The sequence below is a fragment of the Manacus candei genome, unplaced genomic scaffold (assembly GCF_025592945.1).
Source record: "Manacus candei isolate 608988 ecotype Guabito, Panama unplaced genomic scaffold, ASM2559294v1 h1tg000095l, whole genome shotgun sequence".
NCBI lineage: Eukaryota > Metazoa > Chordata > Aves > Passeriformes > Pipridae > Manacus > Manacus candei.
In genome coordinates this window covers 144,539-167,303 of record NW_026138143.1, presented here as the reverse complement: position 1 = coordinate 167,303, position 22,765 = coordinate 144,539, and the positions used below count along the sequence as shown (strand labels likewise).

The 22,765-nt window shown below is 38.5% G+C and overlaps 1 protein-coding gene across 9 annotated transcripts in view; it reads left to right on the top strand.

Moving 5' to 3' along the window:
* The window catches only part of TPK1 (thiamin pyrophosphokinase 1), a 300,110-nt gene that overhangs the window by 137,060 nt on the left and 140,285 nt on the right, over positions 1-22,765 (top strand). For 8 of the 9 annotated variants that reach the window (XM_051768529.1, XM_051768524.1, XM_051768533.1 and 5 more), the window contains one exon: positions 2,944-3,016. In XM_051768529.1, coding sequence (XP_051624489.1) covers positions 2,944-3,016 — 73 coding nt within the window. Of the gene's footprint in view, positions 1-2,943; positions 3,017-7,337; positions 7,359-22,765 lie in introns of those variants that run through there. The other variant, XM_051768532.1, reaches the window with a different exon arrangement.

The window sequence follows — 22,765 nt, the reverse complement described above, 5'->3', positions numbered from 1 at the left end:
ATATGTGTCACTGAAATATGTAGTCTTCAATACAGTTATGCAACAGAATAAGAATTATTCATGAATTTGAGGTCAGAGGGTAGGGAAACATGGGTTAGACTAATATAATACCTGTTTTTAATCTGTACTTTAAATAAGGGCAGCTGTTTTAAATTTCATGGAGAGACCTTTCTTGTTCTTGTTACTCTTTTCCTGAGATAATTTGTTCCACTCACATAGTAGTAAGCTTGATGTGTGAATCTTCCAAGCCTGTTCTCCTGCACTAGTCTGCACTCAAGAGTAAATACAAAACTATATGAAAACAAGCAAGTGAAAAAACAATTATTACAAAATATACATGAGTTACTTTAGTAGGATTTTTTTTCCATATCTCTCTCTCTCAACTATTTCTCCTTTTTCTATATCAGCTAGTGCTAATCTTCTATGAGGGTAGTCAATCAAGGACATCTCTTCACACAATGACTCTTCTTCACTTGTGTTAATTGGAGAAGAGCCTTGACTCAATTCTGCTCACCTGGATGAGGCAATTTGTTCCACAGAACTCAAAAAGGACTGTCTCAAATGCAGTCTTTGACTCTATACTGAGTGTTGCCTTGCTTTTTATTGGTTTTCATAATCAGTGAGCTACAAAGAGCAGCCATCCTCCCTCTGAAGATAATGTGGATTTACTCATTTTTTTTAATTCATCAGGCATGACTTTCTGAACTTTCCTTGTTTCTGGTGTTTTTCAAAGGGAGGAGAAGAGAAGAAAGAATTCTTCTCTTCATAATCATTAATGTGAGGCCTAGACTTTTTGAAATTTTGAAGTTCCCTTATTCCCTTTAGTAATTTCTGGTTTTGTGGTTGCTCCAAGTGAACAATTTAGAGAGGGTGTTTTGAAAATGGACATAGTGCTTCCTGACAGAGGAGACATGTTCAGGCAGTGCAGCCAGGACCTCTGGCAGAGCCTATCGGAGATACAACCGAAATTCTTGTTCTTCTGCCTGTAAAAATTTAGACACAACTTCAGCTAGCTTTTTTTCATGGAAATTATTTACTTTGAATGAGAACAAAAGCTGTGCAAAAGTATTTGATTCTGAGAAGATATATTTTTTGACTAATTCTGCTCCCACTTATACCTCTTGAAGCACTCAGGAGAAGGGGTTGATTATTTAAAAGCACCATGATCTATAGCTGCTGTAGAGGGAAAAAAAAGAAAAAAAAAAGACAAAGACACTTTTGGAATTATGTATAGCATTTCAGTAAGAGAAGCAGCTTTTTCATCAGTGGATGTGTATGTCATACCAAGTTGGCTTTCCATGACAACTGGCTGCTGTTCTTCCTGCCCAGCCTGCTGGAACATCTCCAGAGCTTGCATTCAGGGCCACCACTGAAATGCCTAGAGTGAGTTTACTTTTAATGGCTCTGCTTCAATCAGGAAGAAATAATTAGAAAATAACAAATTGAAAGAGAGTACCTGCAAATTTTTAGACTTCTTGTATTCAGTAAATATTTCATTAGGAAACTCATGGAAAGGTAAAAAGGCAGCAATTAAAAATTTAATTTTTGAAAATGTAGTATAATTTGTACATTACAAAAGTCTTACAATGAAGGAGCAAACCTAATTTTCTGGCTAGCTTTTGCTGGTTTTGAACCGTACTGTCTGGGGCATATGAAACAGAGCACTGAAGCATTTGCATTTCTCCTACTTGATTTCTGTGTCCTCAAAAAAACCCATTGCAGAAAGGACTTCCCTTCCCACCACTGCAAGCGTGGGAGCATCACTTCTGAAGGGATTAGTTGCAGAACATATCCTTTTATAACAACCTTAGTAAGAGTAGAGAGCAGTGAATTTGAAATGCCGTAGTTGCACATGACCTAACTCACAGCAATTGTACTTACCAGCTTCAGCTGAAGCAGCTTTCAGTTTTCAAAGAAAATGGTGGCCAGTGACCATGTGTTTCCTTTGAAATCTTTGCCAGAACATGAGATTTTTTTAGAGGTTTTACCGATAAGGAGACTTTGTAGACCCTTCATTATTCTTCTAAAATCATGAAGCAGAAAAATTGGCAACACTCTCACCCGTCTTCTTAGCTGCTTCTTAAATCTAAAGGAATTGTGCAAGGTGGAAAGCTGTATTTCTGTGCCGGGGTTTTGGTTTTTTTGGTTGGTTTGTTTGGGGGGTTTTGTTTGTTTGTTTTTCAAATAATATTCTTAAACTGTTCTTTCTATTGCAGACTTTGTTTCATTATGAATTTGATAAGAATTTATACAATAAATATTTTAAAGCATTCTGCAATTTAAAAACTACAAGAAGCAACTTGAGATAAATATCACAAAATTATTTCCATGTGCTTTGCAGCAATATTACTGTTTGAATGATGGTCAGGAGTTGAAATGGAGTTCATACACATTTTGTACATTGAAGATATGAGTTAAAAATCACTGAGCATTTGGCTTCTATATTTTGGGAGTATTTTTAATAATCTAGAAGAGTAGAAATGAGATGACATCACTAACAACTAAAATACAAATCCTTGAAATATTTATGGCATACCAGCTGTCGAAGCATCATCATAATCTTCTGACAAATAACATTCTCTGAAGCTTGATGGATAGCACTCTGATATGCTATGTCAAATATTTTGCTGACTGAATGATACATCTGAAAAATATTTGAAAGTTGTCTTTCTAAAACCGGACAGATACAAGTCTTGCCTTACTGACCTAGAGAGGTATAAGAGATGTGTAGCTCCCTCAACAAAGAAGGGATAATAGATTTACCAGTTTTATGTTTTGTCTTACCTTATTTTGTATCACTTCATATCACCTCTTGTTTTAACATGCTTTTAAGGAACTCCTAAGAGATTAATGCTTGTACCCCTAGTACTCTTGAGAAAATAAATATTAAATGTAATAAGATGGATTAATTTTTCATTTCACTGCTCACTGCTTTCCTTTCAGCTTTTTGCCTGATTACATCAGTGGTGATTTTGATTCCATTCAGCCTGAAGTCAAGGAGTTCTACAAGGTCAAGGTAAATTAAATCTCTCTGATGAATTTTTGTGTGATAGAGCATTGTAAGATCCAACCCATTAGTGCCCCCATTGGTCATTAAGTAATTCTGGCTTCGTTGGTTTCTTTAAGGCTGCAGTTGTGAAGCACCTTACAAGCCCAGAGGTTAAGCTTCATGTGGTACTGTACTAATGCTTAAAGTAAACACAGGAGGTGCAGTACTGCCTGTGTAGGGTGACTTTTCATAGCATGAGGTGAGGAAATAGATTGTATGTTGCTAGAGATTACAGTAATGAGAAACTAGGATAAAACTTTCTGAAAAATCTGACTTCTTTTGCATGGTGAGATACAAAGAAATAAAGATTAACTTGGCGTAATTCTCACCTGGCTGGCACCTACAGACATTCTAGAGAGAGTTTCTCTGTTTGTTATTTGTATGATATGACTTTACCTTTTTTGAGGAAAGCTGCAGATGGAGACATCTGTCTCTTTCCTCACCCACTGAAGCACTAAATTACACCTGACTATTCTGCTTCACCAGTGCAGTGCCCTCCTTAATGTGTTATTGGATAAATTCCTCTATATGTTAATTTATTTCCAGTGTAGCCACCATGTTTCCAGTGAGCAACATAAATGTAAACTCACTTTGCTTACCTTTGCAGTAGGCTGTACTTGCAAGAGGAGTGTTTCATCCTTGTGAGCTAGTTGATTTAGTCTGCTGCTATTGAATGTGAAAATGAAATTTGCCTGAAATCTTCCCTAATGGACTTGGGATGAAATGGTTAGAAAAAAGGTTTCAGACTGTGAGGGGTGGGCTGGAGGAGTGTGTGGAGCTGGATGGGTTTTAGTCCCTCTCTGAACACTGTAGAGTTTTATTTCCATGTTCTACCCCATTTTTTAGAAGGGAGAAGTGTGTGATGGCAGTTCATATTAGGAGAACAGCTCAAGAAAAATGCTTATGAATCTTTAAATTACAGCTTGGGAAGAGAAGAGAAAATAAAATAAAACGTTTGGGGTTAATGCTATTCATTACAGGCTGGAAATTCATGATCTGTTAATGAATACAGAAACCACAAAAACCACTGCTCTGTTTGGTGTGGTCATGGGCAACCAACAGTATCAATACAGGCTGGGGGATGAACAGATTGAGAGCAGCCCTGCTGAGAAGGACTTGGGGGTGCTGGTGGATTGGAAGCTGAACATGAGCTGGCAATGCAGTCCAGAAAGTCAGTTGTGTCCTGGGCTGCATCAAAAGCAGAGTGGCCAGCAGGTCAAGAGAGGGGATTCTGCCCCTCTACTCCACTCTGGTGAGAGCCCACCTGGAGTGCTGTGTCCAGCTCTGGGGTCCTCATCGACCTGGAAGGACATAGACCTGTTGGACCGAATCCAGAGGAGAGTCACCAAGATGATTAGAGGGGTGGAGCCCTTCTCCTATGAGGAAAAGCTGAGAGAATTGGGGTTGTTCAGCCTGAAAAAGAGAAGGCTTCAGGGTGACCTAATTGTGGCCTTCCAAGTACCTGAAGGGAGCCTACGAAAAAGCTGGAGAGGGACCTTTTACAAGAGCATGTAGTGACAGAACAAGGGAGAATGGCTTCAAAGTGAAAGAGAGTAGATTTAGATTGGGTAGGAGGAAGAAATTCTTTACTATGAGGATGGTGAAGCACTGGAACAGGCTGCCCAGAGAAGTTGTGGATGCCCCATCCCTGAGGTGTTTAAGGCCAGGCTGGATGGAGCTCTAAACAACCTGCTCTAGTGAAAGGTGTCTCTGCCCCTGGCAGAGAGGTTGGAACTGGATGTTCTTTAAGTTCCCTTCCAACCCAAACCATTCTATGATTCTATGATTAATGCTTAAATAAACAGCATGGTGGTAGGTAGGTAAGTCCTACCAAAGAATGCAAGTTAAGGATCATTCAACAGAGAGAGGGAGGAGATGGAAGAGGTAGAAGGTGGAAGAATGCAGTAGGGTATGGAAAGGGATAAGCTAAGGTAAATGACTATTACCCTTTTTCACAGTTATTACTTTTCTGGCCATAGCATCCCTTTTGTCAGCTCAGTTGCAACTTACTGTTGATATGCAGGTTGCATCTTCTCTATGAACACATAGTGAACAATTCTGCTTCATACAGAGTTAATACATCTGTGCAAGTGCTGAGCTGATAGCCTGTAAAGAAAGCACTAATTCGTCAGGATTGTAAAGGTGTAATGAACAGAATAATCTAATCTACAAAATCCTTGCCTGGGGTCCTCATACAATGCAGTTAGACTTTAGGATTTTAATTTTGTGTGTGCATGGAAAGAAAAATAATGTTTTTGCATTTTTTAATTAATTTTCCATGGTCAGAAAGTTAGAATATTAGATACAGGTGAGTGTCTAAGGATATCTTGAGCAAAAAATATAATAAAACACAGAATTTGGAGAAAATTGTATGTTTCTTCTACTGTAAAACATCTTGTTCATTAAAGCGCTCTCTGTAGTCCAGACAATTTCCAAAGTCACTGTCTTTTGGAAATGCTGTATGTGTTCATGACCCAAAATGTATTAGGGATACTTAAAACAGGCTATGAGAGAACTTCAGGTGAGTAGATCAATGTAGGACTATTGACATTAGGGAAGTGTGTAGCAGCATGTTGTGAGTTAGGGTAGCTTCCCATGCCATCCTTCCTTACCAACAGGCAGATTACACCCAGAGACAAGGTAAGCCACTATCATTAGAGAATTTTACTGTATTGTTTCAAGCATTCTCTTTTATCAATTGTTTTTATTTTTTTATAAAAACTACCTCTATGGGCAGAAATTGATACATCATGGCTTTTTTTATCTATCTGACGATAGCATGCCACTGCTAAGAGTTACTTTTTCACCGTAAAGCTTATGGACATTAATTATTGAGTTAGAAAACATAACCATATGCAAGTGTTTTTGTCAAAGACAGACGACTGTAGTGCTGAGTAAGAAGCAGAAAGTATTAAACTCAGTGTGTGAAACTAATTATGGTTCTGTGAAGCGTTGTCTATAGGCAGTTGTATCATCATCACAAAACTGTAACAACCTGACTCTCCATCACACCAGCTTCATGCCAGGAGGTTGCTCCTGGACTTGGAAGGCTTTCTACCTCGTTGAAGTGATGAAAGCAAGAGCAGTATATGCCACTACAGGAAACATTATTCCTGAAGTTTTACTAGGGATATCTTTAAACCACTTCCTCTGGTGTGGCTTGAGCAAGGATTACATGATAAGTGTTTCCATTTCCCCTTTAGGAGGACAATCACCATTGTATAGGGGAACCTTATTTTTATCTCTGTTAGGTATGGTGTGCCATATTTACTTAAGAGCTTAAAGGCACAAGTGCTGTGTTGGAAAGTAACTGTGTAATAGACTTACTAGTGGAATGTGTAAGTGATGAGTTGGATATGTTGTCCTTTTGGGAGAGAATAAGTAAGCATGCATCAGAAGTTATTCAGCTTTACTCTTATTTTCTGTAGTCTTAGTTTTGCCTCATTGACTTGTCAAGGATATGCTTGTAGTCTTTTATTCTTTATATTAAAAGATTAGTGATTATTTCCCCCATTTCTCAGAGTTAAGTAATGTTAAAACTGGATAAAACTGCACCACAACTGGAAATGAAGTGTCGTATTTAAAATTTCCTTTTAAAATCATATTGCACTGTAAATGAAGGATAAAGAATAACAATTCAATATTCTTTATTCTGTGTATTTTCTACCATTGTTAAAATAGATATTGAGAAGAGGTTTTGTACTTTCATGATAAATATACATGTTCATATGATCCCATAATAGATGCAATGGCAATCTTTCTCTGTACTGTCTGAAGCATGTTGGAAATGACACTGTACAAAGCAGGGAGGATTTGTGGTGATATTTCTGTCATTACAGTTTCATCTGTATCTTGCTTTAGCTGAATGTTTCTATTATTGAAACATTTCAAACATTACTTTGAAGTTAAGGCAGCCATTTGTATTGTTATGCCTCAAACAATGTTCTGTTTCTGAAATTTTGAGACCAAAGACATTATCTAAAATTATACCAAATCTGTACTTATGCCTAGAAGCAGAAGGTTGAATCCAGTGCCCTTTGAAATCCAGATTATGCTATTTGTTAAAAATCCAGTTTGACTTTTCTGCTAGGTAAACTTCATATGCTTTCTATAGACTTAGTAGGCTTTACTTCAGATCTGTAATTAAATGCTGTAAACTTATTTACAAATCTAGTTTTTTTCCTATTCTCTTTTCAAGTCCCGTAGAGCTGCTTATTTTTGCAGGCAGTTCTGCAGCTATAACACTTTCTCTTTCCTATTTCCATTTCCAGGGTGTAATGTTTATCAGGGCTGTAGAAATGCTTAATAGGTATGGTGTGAGTATTGTCTTTTTGTTCTGTGATGATGCATCTATAATTAGATTTACAAAATGTATTTGTAGCACTGATATATTGCTTGTATGTCTCTCTAACTTCTACATTTTCTTGCTAACCTGCATGTTTTAATGCTGTGTTCCCTGCTTGCTTTCCGAGGCCAAACTTTTTAATAATTTTGTGAAATCCCAATATTAATTGATTTATCTCAGTTATATTATTATAATTTAAGACATACAAAGCCATTGAGTTTTTCGTTACTATTTTATCTTTTATCCCTGAATTTTAGTTTGTTTTCCTAAAACTAAATTTTAATATAGGTTGGGACTTCAGATATTAAAACATTCAACTTGTTTAGAGCATTCTTGTTACATTGAATAGTTTTCTAAGAAAAATATGGTTCATTTTAGGCCCTGATTCATTTGTGAGAGGTTTTAAGGTTTCAGAAGGAGCTGCAAAAATTGTGCAGGTGGATCTGAGACAGTTCAGTCTTGCTATTAGACTGATTACTTCTGCTTGACATTCCCCACTTTAGCTTTCAAGCAGTCCCTTGCTCTGTGTGTCCCGCTGAAGATACCTTTGACAAGCATAAAAAGTGCTATACCTACCTCAGTTCAGCTTCTGATGTGTTAAGAGTGCCCAGTGCCACCTGGACTTAGATCAATCTTTTTCTACTGAGGGACATCCATTGAAAGAGCCTCAGTGTCTTAATACAGATAGAGGTTCATCAAGTCAAGATGTAATTATTCAACAGTAGCTTTCATAAATGGTTCCATTCTTGAATAGTACATCGGAGGTCTTGTCAAGACTGTGTTTCCAAGTGACTTGTCTAGGTGAATCTGGTTATATGATTTCTTATTCATGATAAATGAAAGTAACATCACAATGTTCCAGAGATGTCATGAATTTGTAAGAGAATCTGTGCTTGGTGGCACATTTGTTAAGGTGAACGTGACAGACAGTCATACTAGGTCAGACCAAAGGTTCATTCAGCCAGTGTCTGGTCTCAGCTGGGCCAGTACAGAATACCTTTGAAAGTATATGTATACACAGTGGGGCTTCTTTGATACACTTTTCCATCTCTCTGTAATGTACAGCTTAAAGATTTCCTAAGTCAGAGGTGGTATTTTTGTGTTCAATAGCTTCATAGATTGATTTAATTTTCCCCAAAGTTCATCTACTCACTTTTCTTCAAAATATGTAGATGATACTGCAAGTATCCACAAAAAAAAAAAAAAGACTGCAACCGTCCACAAAAAAAACCCTTGGCAGTATTTTTCCCACTTCAAGTGTTTACAGAGAATTATAATCTGTCTTTTGGATGTTATTTTGGTTTCATACTAGACTTTTGATAGTTACATTTGACTCTCCTGAATTTTTGTATTGTGATAAAGAGTGGATAAACATACTTGAACCACCTTTTCATTGCTGTTCTGATTGTATTAACATGATTGTGTCTAGCATTCCTGTAGGTATGTAGGGGTGTATGCACAACTATTTCAATCAAACATATGCCATCAGACTTATGGCCTAAAATTATGTACAACCTGTACAGATGTTTTGTGTCCTGCTGTGTTAATATATGTATAATGTCTGTATGATGTCCTGTTGAAAAGAATCTTCCTTAATGCAAAGGACTCCAGGACAAACAACCCCCCAAAAAATCTCTGTCCATTTCTAAGATCACTCTTTACACTTTCACTAAGGTAGCAGTTTACAGAAAACAATTTATCTGTTTAAATGCAGATGAGATTTGCAGGGACAGGGAGGCAGAGAAGGCACAAATCAAAACAAATTCAGTTATACAGGCCTACATCTTTCTAAGCAATATGTGTTCTTTATATCTGGGAGTTGCGCATCACTCCTTTTGAACCTGAAGAAACAGCTAAGACCTATGTGTTGTAGGATCAATATAATATCATTGAGATTCTGAGAGTTTTGAGGTCATTGAGAGCTACTCTGTATGTTTATTAGGACCTGAGTCAGTCCTTAATTTATCTAGCAAGTTTGTGAATGCAATTTGATCAAGTTCTCATTCCTTAAAAAAAGTGCTACTCTATCTTCCTTTGCAGTATTTTGCTGCTTGTAATGTAGCTTTTGGAGACAATATATAGAAATTAAGAGATCAAACTTTTATTAGAGGTGGTTTGTCTTTCTTTTACTTAGGTTTGAAATGACAATTTGCAGTTTCTTACTTTCTTCTCACAAATGCTTTAGCTGGAGCTCAACTGCTTGAATATAGAATATACAAGAAAACAGTGCACCATATAACAAAAATTATGCTGGTGGTATTTTAGTCTTGCATCCAATTTCAGTTTAATATTATGTTGCAGTATGAGATTTATTTCTCCTTTCCATTGGTTATGGCCCGAGGAAGGGAAAGGCTAGAATCTATATTGCATTAGACATTTGAGTTACTTTCAAGAGTTTTAAAAAATTTAATCCGATGTTAATCTCTGAAAGAAGTCATTACTCTGGTCTGTCAGCCTGTGATGGAGAAAATAACAGAAAGGTTTAAAAAAATAGAAAGGCATTGAATTAGCTTCATTTCCAATGCAAGGAACAAAAAAGGAGTTTTAAACAATGACAGCTTAATCTGGAGAAGGAAATTGAACAGTTATTTTGTGATTAAGCCTCTTCACACAAAAGAGATAACTTTGATATGGTACTAGTGGTTAAAGACTCAGATGATACCTCCTTTTAGATGTAAGTAGGATTTCTTTTTGGAGAATATAAGAGAAATTTGTTCCCAAAGCACAGGGCTCAGTGCCCTTGCCTATGGACCTCTAATTAGAACAGTATCCAATGAAGCTGCATAACCCACAACCTCACGGCTCATCAAACATAGCTGCACACTCAAGTTCAGTTCAAATGCCCAGTGGGATTTATGAGTTTGATTCTGTTGTGTAGCAGCTCATGAGCTAGCCAAAGCACAACTCTGGCGAACGACTGGTACACAAACCTGACCATTAACCAAGAAAAAGATCCCCAAAATCCTGATGCTACAATTTTCAAGTATTTTGAGAAGCAACTTGTCAACCTGTGCAAATGATTCTATTGTGCATCTTGTCAAATAGCAGGCAGCTCTCATTTCAGCAGCAGAGTGAAAAGATGCAATCTGTTGTTCATTTCAAAGTAGGAAGGTTTGCAGGTGGGCTCAAGCAGGAGAGGATGAAGAGAAGTGCTTCCAACATGCTTTCAGGGACCTGCAGCAAGAATTTCGGTGAGTGAGTTCCCTTTCTTTAAAAGGAGCCTGTGGACTACTCAGGATCATTCTCCTTACCCTCCAGACTCCAGGGGCAGATCCACCAAGGCCACCATAACCTTTGCTTCTTCACTTTGACACCTATGAACTTTAAAAGGCACAATAAATTGGGATACATGATAGAGAGACAGTATGTCTTAGCTTACCATAACGTTGCTCTTGTGGTGCTTACACTTCACTTACAGAAATACAATTGCAAAACCTCAAGGATGACAATCCAGATGGAATAAGGTTGGATTTGTTCTGTTTGTGTTCACACAGATAAGTGTTCTACAAGCCAACAAATGGAAAAGAGAGAAAATTATGTGTGTTTTTCAGGTAGAGGAGTTAAATGCTTTTGTAGCTTTTCAGTGAAACAAAATATGAGCTGAAGTTGCCAAATTTGAACTTACCTGTGTTAATTAACTGAATCATGGAAGTGTAAGGTTATTTATAAACCAAGAGAGGGGTAGAGTCTGACAGAAAAGTTCAGGTGAAGCTTCTGGAGCACAGGTAGTTATTTTTACTAGTTCAATTTTGAGTTAGTCAAAAGCATGAAAAATACAAGGTTTGTTTTTATAGCTGCACTCAGAAATAGGGCAAGATGGTAAAAGTTGTATTTGCATATACCAGGAGGAAACTTAATTAATAAAACATAACTAACTTCAATGGAAGTTTGAATATATTTACAGTAAATTTACAGGTGTTAAGACTATTTTGTCCAAATTCTTCAGCAGCTGCTCCTGTAATGTATAATGTGTCCAAGCATCCACTAGTGATGTGTTTGGATCCTACCTCAAAAGTACTTCTGAGACATAAAATATCAGCCTTTGCCTCCATTCTGTCTTCAAATCAAATTTGATTGTATTTCTTGGGACTTTAAGATACATTTCCCAGTGGAAATATTAACAGGTACAGTAGTGGAGCACACTAGCATCAGAATGTGCTCTGTATCCTGTATTTATTGCACGTTTTTGGAGCAAATAAGTGTACTCATATTACCTAATATACCTGCAGAGGTGCATTTCTGCTCTGGCACTGACAGTTGTTTCACAGCTGAATGTGAGGAAGGTCTCTAGACTGATTAAAAAAATCTTTTCTTTAATGGGGTTACGTTCTTGATATCTTCAGCTCATCCCAGACTAGAAGTGGGCCATATGGGGGGAGGAAACTGTCAATACCACACTTCAACTTCCATTTTATTCTCCCACTCATGAGGTAAAAGAGACAGTGTTGAGGGGGTCTGTCACTCCTTTAAGTGTTTTCCATCTTAAAAGCTCCATTACAATTCCAAAACAGTTCTGCTCCCACTAGACCTTGAGCAAGTATAGTTTGGTTTGAGGGGCAGGGTGTTGCAAGGGACATTTTTTATCAACAGCAATGGAATCGACTCACACAGATTCCAGAATAAAAATATGTTTGGCTTGATCTTGGACAGGGGTAGGGATAAGTTTTCAAATATTTTTTGTAATTTTTTGAGTGTTTGGACAAACCAACTCCTCCTCTCCCCAGGCCGTATGGATTCAAGCACATGCCTTTCCTTTATTACCAAGTTTAAACTGCTCTACATGCTTCAGCCCTTGTGCCACCCTCAGTGCACTGAAATAGCTGGTTGTGGCCAGACTCAGTTTCTTTCTGCTTTGCTCCCCTTCTGTAGAAGAGCACCCTTCTAGCTGTGAACCTTTGCAGTTTTCAGTGCCTTAAATGTAAACCAACCTTTCTCCTTCATGGGAAAGTCTTTTTGAACACTTTTTCATCAAAAATAACTGGTTTGTTCCGATTGACTGCAGTCCGTGATAAAGTGTTGATTGTAGTCCTTGGCACCAGGCTTCCAAAGAATGTGTCATGCTGTGCAGCACGTCTGCAGGAGGCATGGCTGGCCGGTGTCCTGGTGTGAAGTGCTGTTCCCATCCAAGTCAGTGGCAGTTCTGCTGATTGTGACAGGACTTTCAAGATGGGTCCTCCCCGTGGCAGCCATCTGCAGAGAGAAGGCCAAAAGCCGTGATAATACCTCAATTCACCTTTTAGAGTTAATAAAAGGAAGTAAGTGATGAATTTGAAAACTTTTCCACTTATTTAAGGCTATGACAAATAGTGAGGCTTTCAGGATTTTGAAAGGGGGCAAAATGGAGATTACACAGCGTTAAGAGTGAAAGTCAGTGATTCTCCATTGATTTTGCCTTCCTGTAGAGAATACAGGACAGCCCTGTGTAATGTTTTTGTGTGTCGATAATATGCCTAAGTGCCTCACAGACCTGAAGTGTGAGTAGATGCATAGGTAGAGAAATAAATTGATATGGGAAAGAGAGAGTAGTTGCATTTGATGTTTTTTTTGACAAGATCTTCTTGAACTTGGTTCTATATAGTGTGAAAAATGGAAGTATGGATTGACAGCTTATAGATGCTGTGGAATAGGTCAAAATTCCCTGTGGCAGGAGGAGAGTGTGGTGGAGCAGGAGACAGGCATCAGTGTACAATGAGGGGTTAGATTTGGAAAGGAAATAATATAAAAAGTTTAAGGTCCCTTAGGGAGCACTACTTATCACTTATGTGATGTATTTTTTGTGGAAAACTCAAGATGCTTTGAAGGGTTAGGGTAAATCTGATATGGTTTGATAAATTCTGTAAAAAGATGTAAATTCTGTAAAGATGAACTGTCCCCGAATCATATTACTGGTGTTTACAGTGTCTCTCCTTTAGTTAAATTCACTTTCAAAGAAGTTGCACAAAAGGTACTATAAGGGCCAGTGGCTGCCAATCCTGTTATCTGATAATAGATGATTTATTTGTTCCAGCTGCAAGCTATCCCACTCTCCTAGCTATTTCTTTCCTTGCTACTTCCAATGACTCATTAGTTTAAAATGATTGCCTGAACCTTTCTTGCTGAGAGTTTTGTCTGAGGTATGAGCGAAGCAAGAGCATTATGGTTGGACCCAGAAATCTGAATTAAAACACAGTGGGAGAGCCAGACTTTGAAACTGCATCTTCAAAAATGCATTCATTAAACGTATTTGTGTAATACTGTGTGGAACAGTACACAGACATGCTTTCTAAATGGCCACATGTCCTTGAAAGTGATATTGATGAGGCTATAAAATCCCAGACATTTCAACCCCAAATGTGCCTGAGTGCAGGGAGCCCATTTCTGGTCTTTGATGATTCAGTGGAAGGGTGTTTAGGATGTAGTTAATTAAGACTGCAAGCAGCAAGTGTGATGAGACAGGAGGTCTCTTCCAGTTGCTGTGTTGGCAGATAAGATAGTTTTTGAAGTCTGCTTGTCAGACACTTCTGTGAGTATCCAATTTAGAAACATATAGTGTCCTCTACCTGCCTTTCAGTGGTTAATAAATATTTAGCAGCTACTTTTTGTGTCACTATCACAAATTTAAAACAAACAAACCTGATCTGAAAGATGAAACCACAGGATTTATATTTCACTAAATTCATACATTTATCTTAAAAATTAGACCTAATTAAAGTGAATAATGTGGCACTATTTTAATTAATTCCTCAATTTGGTTTAAAATCATGCAAAGTAAATAAAGAAGCTTTATAAATATGAACTGCTGAAAGTTAAGAAGAACGGACAGAATTGGCTACCCTACTAGTTCAAGAATTTCAAGCTAGAGTAAGCTAAAGAAGCTTTTGATAGGGGATTACCATAGAGTCAGAGATTTTTTATTATATTTTATTGTAGTAATTTGACTTCAGTTCAATGCTTAGGTTTGAAAAAAAAGTAGAATGGTTTATTTTCTCTTTCAGTGTATGAATAAAAATGAGGTATGAGATGATGAGAAGTACTGCTCCTAAAGTGCGGAAGGGCTTGGTGATGAGAAACGATCAACGTTATCTCTAGGTACTGAGTTCAACCATGTGTCCAGTAAATCAGTTAATTTTTAGATGCAAAATGTGGTTAGCTAAGCTTATTTGTGTCTCTGTAGCATAGTTATGTCTCTGTAGCATATAAAATAGCTTTGTTCAGTAGAGGATAAAAACACAAATTGGGGGTTAGAGCATAGAACAGAGGGAAGTATGATACAATGTGGATTGGAGTGGGAGTTGGTCAATATACGTAACCCAGCCAGAAAACTGGATAAGGTCGGCAAGAAGTAATTGAAATGCTTTGTTGACTATTGTAAAAAAAAATTGGCAGCAAAACAGAAGTACTAAGCCAATTGTTATTGGTATGCAGATAGATTTTTACAGATTTACTGGAAATATGGCAAAGTAACAGGCAAGGATTAAATAGAAATATTACATTATATAAAGGAAGGTAATGTGAAATTACAGTCAGCTGATTTGTACTCGTCTCTTTGGGCATGAGGGAAGAAATGCTATTTAAATGGTAAAACCCAGGTATACCTGACTGGTGGATGGCAGATAATATTTTAGCATACAGTCTCCAAAGAAATGAGGAGCTGTGGTATTTTCAGTGTTGTTCTGATAGACAGTAAAGCATTTCTGATACCTTTGGGGGCCAAAAATTACTGTGGATAGAATGATCAGAAGTTGACTTGTGAACTGTGGAGATGAATGAAAAGTCTGTGAGGTCTGTACTCCACTCCAATTTGGGGGTTTATTTATAAATCTTATGTAATTGCATTTCAAAAAGGACGTGCCTTGAGAAATTGAGAACAGAAAGCCATTTGTGTTGGATCTTATGCACTAAACAGAGAAGGCAAATTCCCACCCCTTTTGTCTTAAAAACTGCTGCCTGTAACTGATTTGTAAACAAAAAGTGAAAGATAGACAAGGAAGACTTCAGATATAACCATATGAACTCAGAAAAGAAATTAAGAGTACGTGTGAAGCATGGAAGAGGAGGACTGATCAGCAAAAATACTGTTTTGAAGTACAAAATGTGCAGTGAGTTAAGAGCTCTCTTCTGTCAGCTCCACTTGTAGTAATGGGTGCTTTAGTTACCTAGAAAATGCAGAAAAATGAAGCAGTCAAACTGCCCCATGAGGACAGCTTGGTTATTAAAGATAACAGTCCATGGCAAAACAAAACCTGTCTTAAGTGTTGGGAGAGAGGACATAGTGGAAGTTGGGAAAAACACACTGGCTAATGGGAAGGAGCACATGGCAGTGAAAATTGCTGTTATCAGAAGGTGACAGCTACACACTGGATGATAAACCTGCTAAACCTCCTGTTAGCATCCTAGTTTGGACATAAAAGCTGGGTTAGGAGACTCAATTTCCACATATCACACAGAGCTCAGGCTCACAATCGCATGTGCAGGAGAAGAGATAGACTTAATGACACTGGACGTGTCATTTCACAATATGACATCAACAGGAGCAAAGATGATTCCCCGATGAAGGAAAGATTCATAGCCAGCAGCAGGATCTCTCTCAGTGCCCCTGTAGAAGGTTTTGATGCTGCCTCTGGAACACCACATACATCTCTGATAATCCATCTCCAGAAAACATGAACCTGTTCTGAAGCAGGCTCAAAAACTACCTGCTAAAATGAGCAGGGGGCCCAACAGCCTCTTTTAGGAGAAAAGGCTAAAAGAGCTCATATTGTTTAGCCTAATGAAATTAAAGTAAAGTAAATACATAAACACCTAAACAGGAGGACTGGAGAAGATTAAAAGTAGCCTTGATTTAAGATCCTTTCAAATAAAATCAAGCTGCAAATTATAAGTGTGCTGTTATCCATCGGAGGATTGAGCCTTCCAGGAGATTGTAGCTGGGGCAGAAGTACTTTTAAAGGGATGCTAGAAAATTTGTGAGAAGTATTGACATGTTCACGACATGTTTCATTGATGACACTGGATTAAATTTGATGAGACAGGAGAATCCTACCTGTCCTAGATTTTAACTAAAATCTTTAACTGCTTTTAAAAATGGGAAATAGTGGTTGTGTGCATGTTCTTTTGATTTCAATTTCCATCTGAGTGCAGCTTGATTATTAAAAAAAGAAAAAGGAAAAAAACAAAAACTGAGAAAACCATTCACCATTTTCTAGAAGACTAAAAAGATGTATAAAATTAATAAACTGATTAGAAGCATTTAGACAGAGTCGTCTGGGAAGATAAATGTGTCATTTAAGAATAACAACAAAACTGTTTTCTGGGTTGAGCTTGTCATGGTAACCTACTGAGAAAAAACCTTGCTTTTAGTAGATAATTTTTGGGGTTTTTTTTTTTGGATGATCCGTTTAGATGCTTCTGTGACCTTCACAGAATCACAGAATATACTGAGTTAGAAGGGACCCAAAAAGGATCATTGAATCCAACCCTTAACCCTGCACAGGACCATCCCAAGAGTCACACTGTGTGCCTCAGAGTATCATCCAAACACTTCTTGAACTCTGTCAGGCTTGGTGCTGTGACCACTTCCCTGGGGAGCCTGTTCCAGTGCCCAACCACCCTCTGGGTGAAGAAACTTTTTCTAATATCAAACCTAAACTTCCCTGACACAACTTCAGGCCATTCCCTCGGGTTCTGTCACTGGTCATCAGAGAGAAGAGATCAGTGACTGCCCCTCCTTTTCCCCTCATTAGGAAGTTGTAGACTGCAATGAGATTTTCCTTCAGTCTCTTCTTCAGGCTGAACAGATCAAGTGACCTTAGCCACTCCTCATAAAGGCCTTTCACCATCTTTGTTGTCCTCCTTTGGATGCTCTCTAAGAGCTTAATATCTGTCTTATATTGCAGTGCCCAAAACTGCTCACAGTATTCAAGGTGAAGCTGCTCCAGTGCAGAGCAGAGCGGGACAATCTCCTCCCTCAACTGGCTGGTGATGCTGTGCCTGATGTCCCCCCAGACATGGTTGGTCCTCCTGGCTGCCAGGGCACTGCTGACTCATATTCAGCTTGCCACTGACCAGGACCCCCAGGTCCTTTTCCATGGCACTGCTTTCCAGCATCTCATTCCCCAGTCTGTACGGACATCCAGAGTTGTCCCATTCCAGCTGCAGAATCCAGCACTTTCCCTTGTTGAACTTCATAGGGTTGGTGATTGCCCAGCCCTCTAATTTGTCGAGGTCCCTCTGAGGGGCTCTTCCAGCCTTGTGTCTAAATCATTTATGAAGATGTTGAAGAGCATAGGGCCTAAGATGGAGCCCTGTGGAACTCTCACTAGTGACAGGTGGCCAGTCTGATGTTACCCCATTCACTATCACCCTCTGTGCTCAGCCTGTGAGCCAATTGCTCACCTACCACATGATGTGTTTATCCAGCTGTGTGCTGGATATTTTGTCCAGAAGGATACTATGAGAGACAGTATCAAAAGCTTTACTGAAATCCGAAAAGATTAAAAAGCTTGCATCAACTGGCTCCCCTTGGTCAAGTAGGTTTCATAAGCAGGACTTTCCTCTCATGAAGTCATGGTGAAACCAGCTTGACTCTAAAGAACAGAATCCAGGCATATGGTTTTCAAATTGTACCTCTAATCATTAAACAGAAATAGCGTAGGTGATTGTTTTGTTTGCTTCCTTTTCAAACCTGTTCAATCTGCAATAATAAATAGTCCAGCAGCAAAACTGGATTTTACAATCATTGGGTTATTTTTCTTCTGCATGTTTTTAATAGCCAGTTTAATGTGACCTGATGTGATTTGCATCTGTTGCAGAGAGAGCTTGTATTTCATTTTAATGACTTTATTGGTAAATTTGACAATAGATAGATTAAATCTTGTTTGAAAATACGGGATGAGAATGGGCTTAATTTGAATCTTGATACCAACATTCCTTCTTCAGTATTGGCAAATTAAGTTGATTGTTGCCACTGATACTGTTCCAGGACTTTTTCCCCCCAAACTGATAGACCACTGGAGAGCCAAATATAAAAAGATCCTCTCCAGAGGGAGAGTTTTACAAGGTCAAATATTGCTAGGACAAGAGATAATGGCTTTAAACTGAAAGAGGGCAGGTTTAGATTAGATATTAGGAAGAAATTCTTTACTATGAAGGTGGTGAGGCACTGGAATAGGTTGTCCAGAGAAGTTGTGGATGCCCCATCCCTGAAAGTGTTTAAGGCCAGGTTGGATGAGGGTTTGAGCATCCTGCTGTAGTAGAAGGTGTCCCTGCCCATGGCAGAGGGGTTGAAACGAAATGATCATTAAGGTCCCTTCCAACCCAAACCATTCTATGGTTGTTTTAGTGATTTCTAAAGAGTACAGCAAAAGCTAAAAATAATAGACAAAAAGAATGTGTCCTAAATTTTTACATCAACATATATCTGATTCACAGATTCAGATCTTAGGCATTGTTTTCTAAATATTCAATAAACTAAGAATTTTAAAGTATATCCTTTTTTATTTTTATTAATATTATTATTGTTATTGTTATTATTATTAGTCCTACACTTTCCTAGCTGCTGGAATGTGTGTTCTAAGGCACAGCACTAGTTTTTTCAAGGAAAATAAGAATCTTCATACTTGCAGAGCTGATGTTTGCCTTTCACTTAACTATATGTACTAATCCAAGTGAACAACTACTACAGTGAATGTGTGCTTTTCAGTGGAACTTCAAACATTTGTGCCTTTGAGCTACAAAAAGTGCAAACAAAATTTTCCGATCAAATCTCCTGTTTGACCTCCAGACAAACCAGCCACCACATTTCATGCAAATTTTAGGTAAGGAATTCAGACAATCCATCATAGAGGACAGTCCACAGCTACATTAATCTGATTAGTCTGGATAAGTATCCTGAAAGGACTGTACTCAAAATTAAGCAGAGATGCATCTTTGCTGTAAACAGATGCAGATTTTTATCTGCTCTCTTGTGTCCTTCTATACCAAGCAGCTTCTACATCAAATGTCTTGTTTGTGGTTATGATGTGGGTTACAAGCCTGTAGTTGTGGTTGATACTTTATTGCTATTTATAATTTGTGTTAACCTTTTTCCAGGTATTGTAGAAATACAGTACAAAAGGAGGGAATGAATTTTCCTTAACTAAGACAGGACTTGCTTATAGGGTCATAAGGAGGATAAGAGTGACAACAAAATAAATCTTGATTTTTACCTTTTTTTTCTTTTTATTTCTGCCCAATCATATATAGTGTTTCCTTTCCGTACTTGTTCCAGAACCAAATGTCTGTCTGATGTCTCTGTTTTCTGGCTGAACTGCAGGTTGTCAAGCTAAGTGCTTCTGGCTAAATTCCCTTCAAGACTCTAGTACCATGCCTTGCCTTTCGTTCTGTTTCCTCTTCTTCTCAGCCTCCCCTGCCAGCACGGACTTCATTTCCAGCTTTGATTAGGTGTCCACTACAATGTCTTTATCCTGACTGACCTGAATGCCTCTGCAGCATGACTTTGGTTGCTCCCAACCTTGAGAATGATACAAAGGTGTGTGGAACAATTCTCCCTGGGGCGAGCATGGAGGGATCACAGCTTGTGCACTTGGGTTTCACTTGTCATGTACTGATAAGTCATAGGTTTGGAATTATCAATAAAGAAAAGTCCTTAACAGCTGCCTGAGAAATGCAGAGTGTTTAGAATTGAAAGTACTTCCAGAGCAATGCCATGCCATTGACAATTGGTTACTATATGTAATTATAACATAATGTAATTATTCCACTAGTTGTGTTTATCACTCTGTAGTATAGGAAGTAATAAAATCTGCTATGATTAATTTTTCAGCTGGAAAAACCATGTCTGTAAGCATACTGCTGAGCAAGAAAAGCTACTGTTGTGGTAGGATCAAACAGAGTGTTTATTCTCCCCACCCCTCTGCCTCCCCAGAGAGTTACTAATAGCTTACTTAAAAGCAGGTACTTCATTTAGTCTTGTCAGTGCTATTTTGCACCTATGTACAGAAGAAGGATGGCCTAAGATATCTCAGTAACAGAGGAAAGGATGATGTTAGTTTAGGGATAAGTCACAGTTACAGGAAATGGGGTAATACAGATTATCACTAGCATTTCAGTCTATCAGAGATGCCTTGCAAAAATCCTTTGTCCAACATTGCAAGGCCAATTTATTAACTCATTGATCCATGTCCATGTGTTTCTTAATACTTTGTTTCCCTCATCCCTTTTGCTTTATTGATTTCATTGTACAACATGCACTTTAGGAGTCAAATGTATGATGTCGTAATTATTTGTGGTGTCGCAGTACCTGTGAACCCCATATGTTTAGGTTTTCTTCCCTGTCCTCCTTCCCTTCCCCCCCACCCCGTCCTCTACTCTGGTTTTAAAAGAGCAGTTCCAGACAGGGACTGTACTCCCTTCACTCATACAAGTGAAGACTCTGGCTTCCCTCCAACACAAGATGGCCCTTGAAGAGGTTTACCAAGACTGGTCAAGCGCTCTCACCTTCCCTGTAGTGTTACCACTTGTTTGCATCATTCAGTGCTTCTTAAGATTCAATTCACACACTGATATTCTTTCACAGTCACTAGGAAAAAGTGAGTAAAGAAGATCCTCAGGGCTCAGGTAGAGTGTGTGTGTCTGTATATGTTCTTCCCTTTCCCCCTCCTTGTACTGTGATGTATAAGTTCAATACTGTACTAATCAGCATCTTGCTCAGTCTACTCCATCCAGTTGTTTCTCCAAATGTCAAGCCAGAGGTTGGAGGCATCTTCCAAGTGTTAAAAACATTGTCTCATTTCAGAGCTAATTTTGAAGATGAGTGACTCTTTGGTTGTTGGTGACAGAGCAAGCTGGCAATGGGAACCCCAGTTACTTATCAGGCCAGGAGGGGGCAACATGGGAAACCCAAAACAGTGGCTAGAGGGACACCTTTCAACTGGAAGCCAGGGCAGATATGGATTTAATTGGAATGATGTTTTGTTTTGCTTTGTAATGTAGTTGTCCAACAAAGGAGGGCCGAGGCACTGACACAGCGTGGATCCTGTCTGCAGCAGCTTTTGACCAAAATGTTTAGGCAGAGAAACTAAGTTGTAAAATGGGTCTCAAGTGAATAAGGAAAGGCTACCGTTGGGAAGAATTATGTGAGTGTAAATCCTAACAATTTGTGGTTTATACTGTCTTTATTTCTGCTTCTGAGCTAGAAATCTGGGAAGGTGGTTAGTGAGTTGAAACATGGGGGATCAAAGAATTGAATATTTTGAATAGAAGAGGAAGAAGTGAGAGCTAGGTGGTGCAGCAGGAATATCCACTCAGATCATTTGCTGTCTGAGTCACTGGAGATTTTCAGGGTGATGGGGGAGTTCAGTATTAAATAGCCATTTGGTTCACTGCTTTTAAAGAAAAGGATATTGAGTAAGAGAAGCGGGCAGTACATCAGCCTTCTCAGAGATGGGCTGTTCACAACAGAGATTGGCAGCACTTGCAGGGCTTCCATTGAGATGGATGTGGTATGTAAAAATAAGTATGTGAGGCAATAATTCGTTATTTATTCAAAGCAGATGAGATACCATGAAAAATTAAATGGAAGATGAATATGGAATGATTCAAATCTTGGTAGCAAATCCAGCTGTAGTGTTTTGAACTCTTACTACCTTCGGACTTCCTTGATTATGTCCACTGCTTTGCCAGCCCTATGAAAGTCTGTGCAGCAATGTCTTCCAGTGTATTGGAACGATTGTCTGCTTAATGTCTTCCAAATTCTCCATTTATGTATGTTGTTTCTAATCTTCTGTGTCTTCAGAAAAAAACAGCTGAATTCCTTGAAGTATAGTTGTTTGGCTCTTAAGTCTAAGTGGGTCTTTCAAGGAACATGGAAGTCTCCTGTCCTCCCAGACTAGAACCTGCACCTTACATCAATGTTGGCATAAGAGCAATGACAGAGCAGTACCAGAATTACTCTGCCCTCTTTGGAGTTATCTATGGATAAAGCAACTGTGCCTAGTTAGCTAAAAAAACTTGGAGAAACTGCCATATTTTCCTGAAGCAAAGGGAGATCTTGCTCTTAGTTATTCCAGCTCAGCAGGAGAAGGGCTTAGTTCAGTGTTGCATCATGCAAAGCATAGGTGTTGATTGAGTTCTAGTTGCAGGCACTGGTGATGATGGCAGGTGCTCAGAATACGGCATACGAATTTGATTTTCAAGATGAGTTGAAGACTGTTAGAAGTTAAGAGAAGATGTGGCTTGAAGCTGAACTTTACATGATGCAAGTGAAATAAAACCCTCATCCCTGTTTGTCATGTCAATTTAATTTTTTTGCAGAGATGCTTTTTTGAGAATACAAAACAAGAAGTTTGGGGAGTGGAAACCCTATGCAACTACATCAGACATCTTAATGTTGA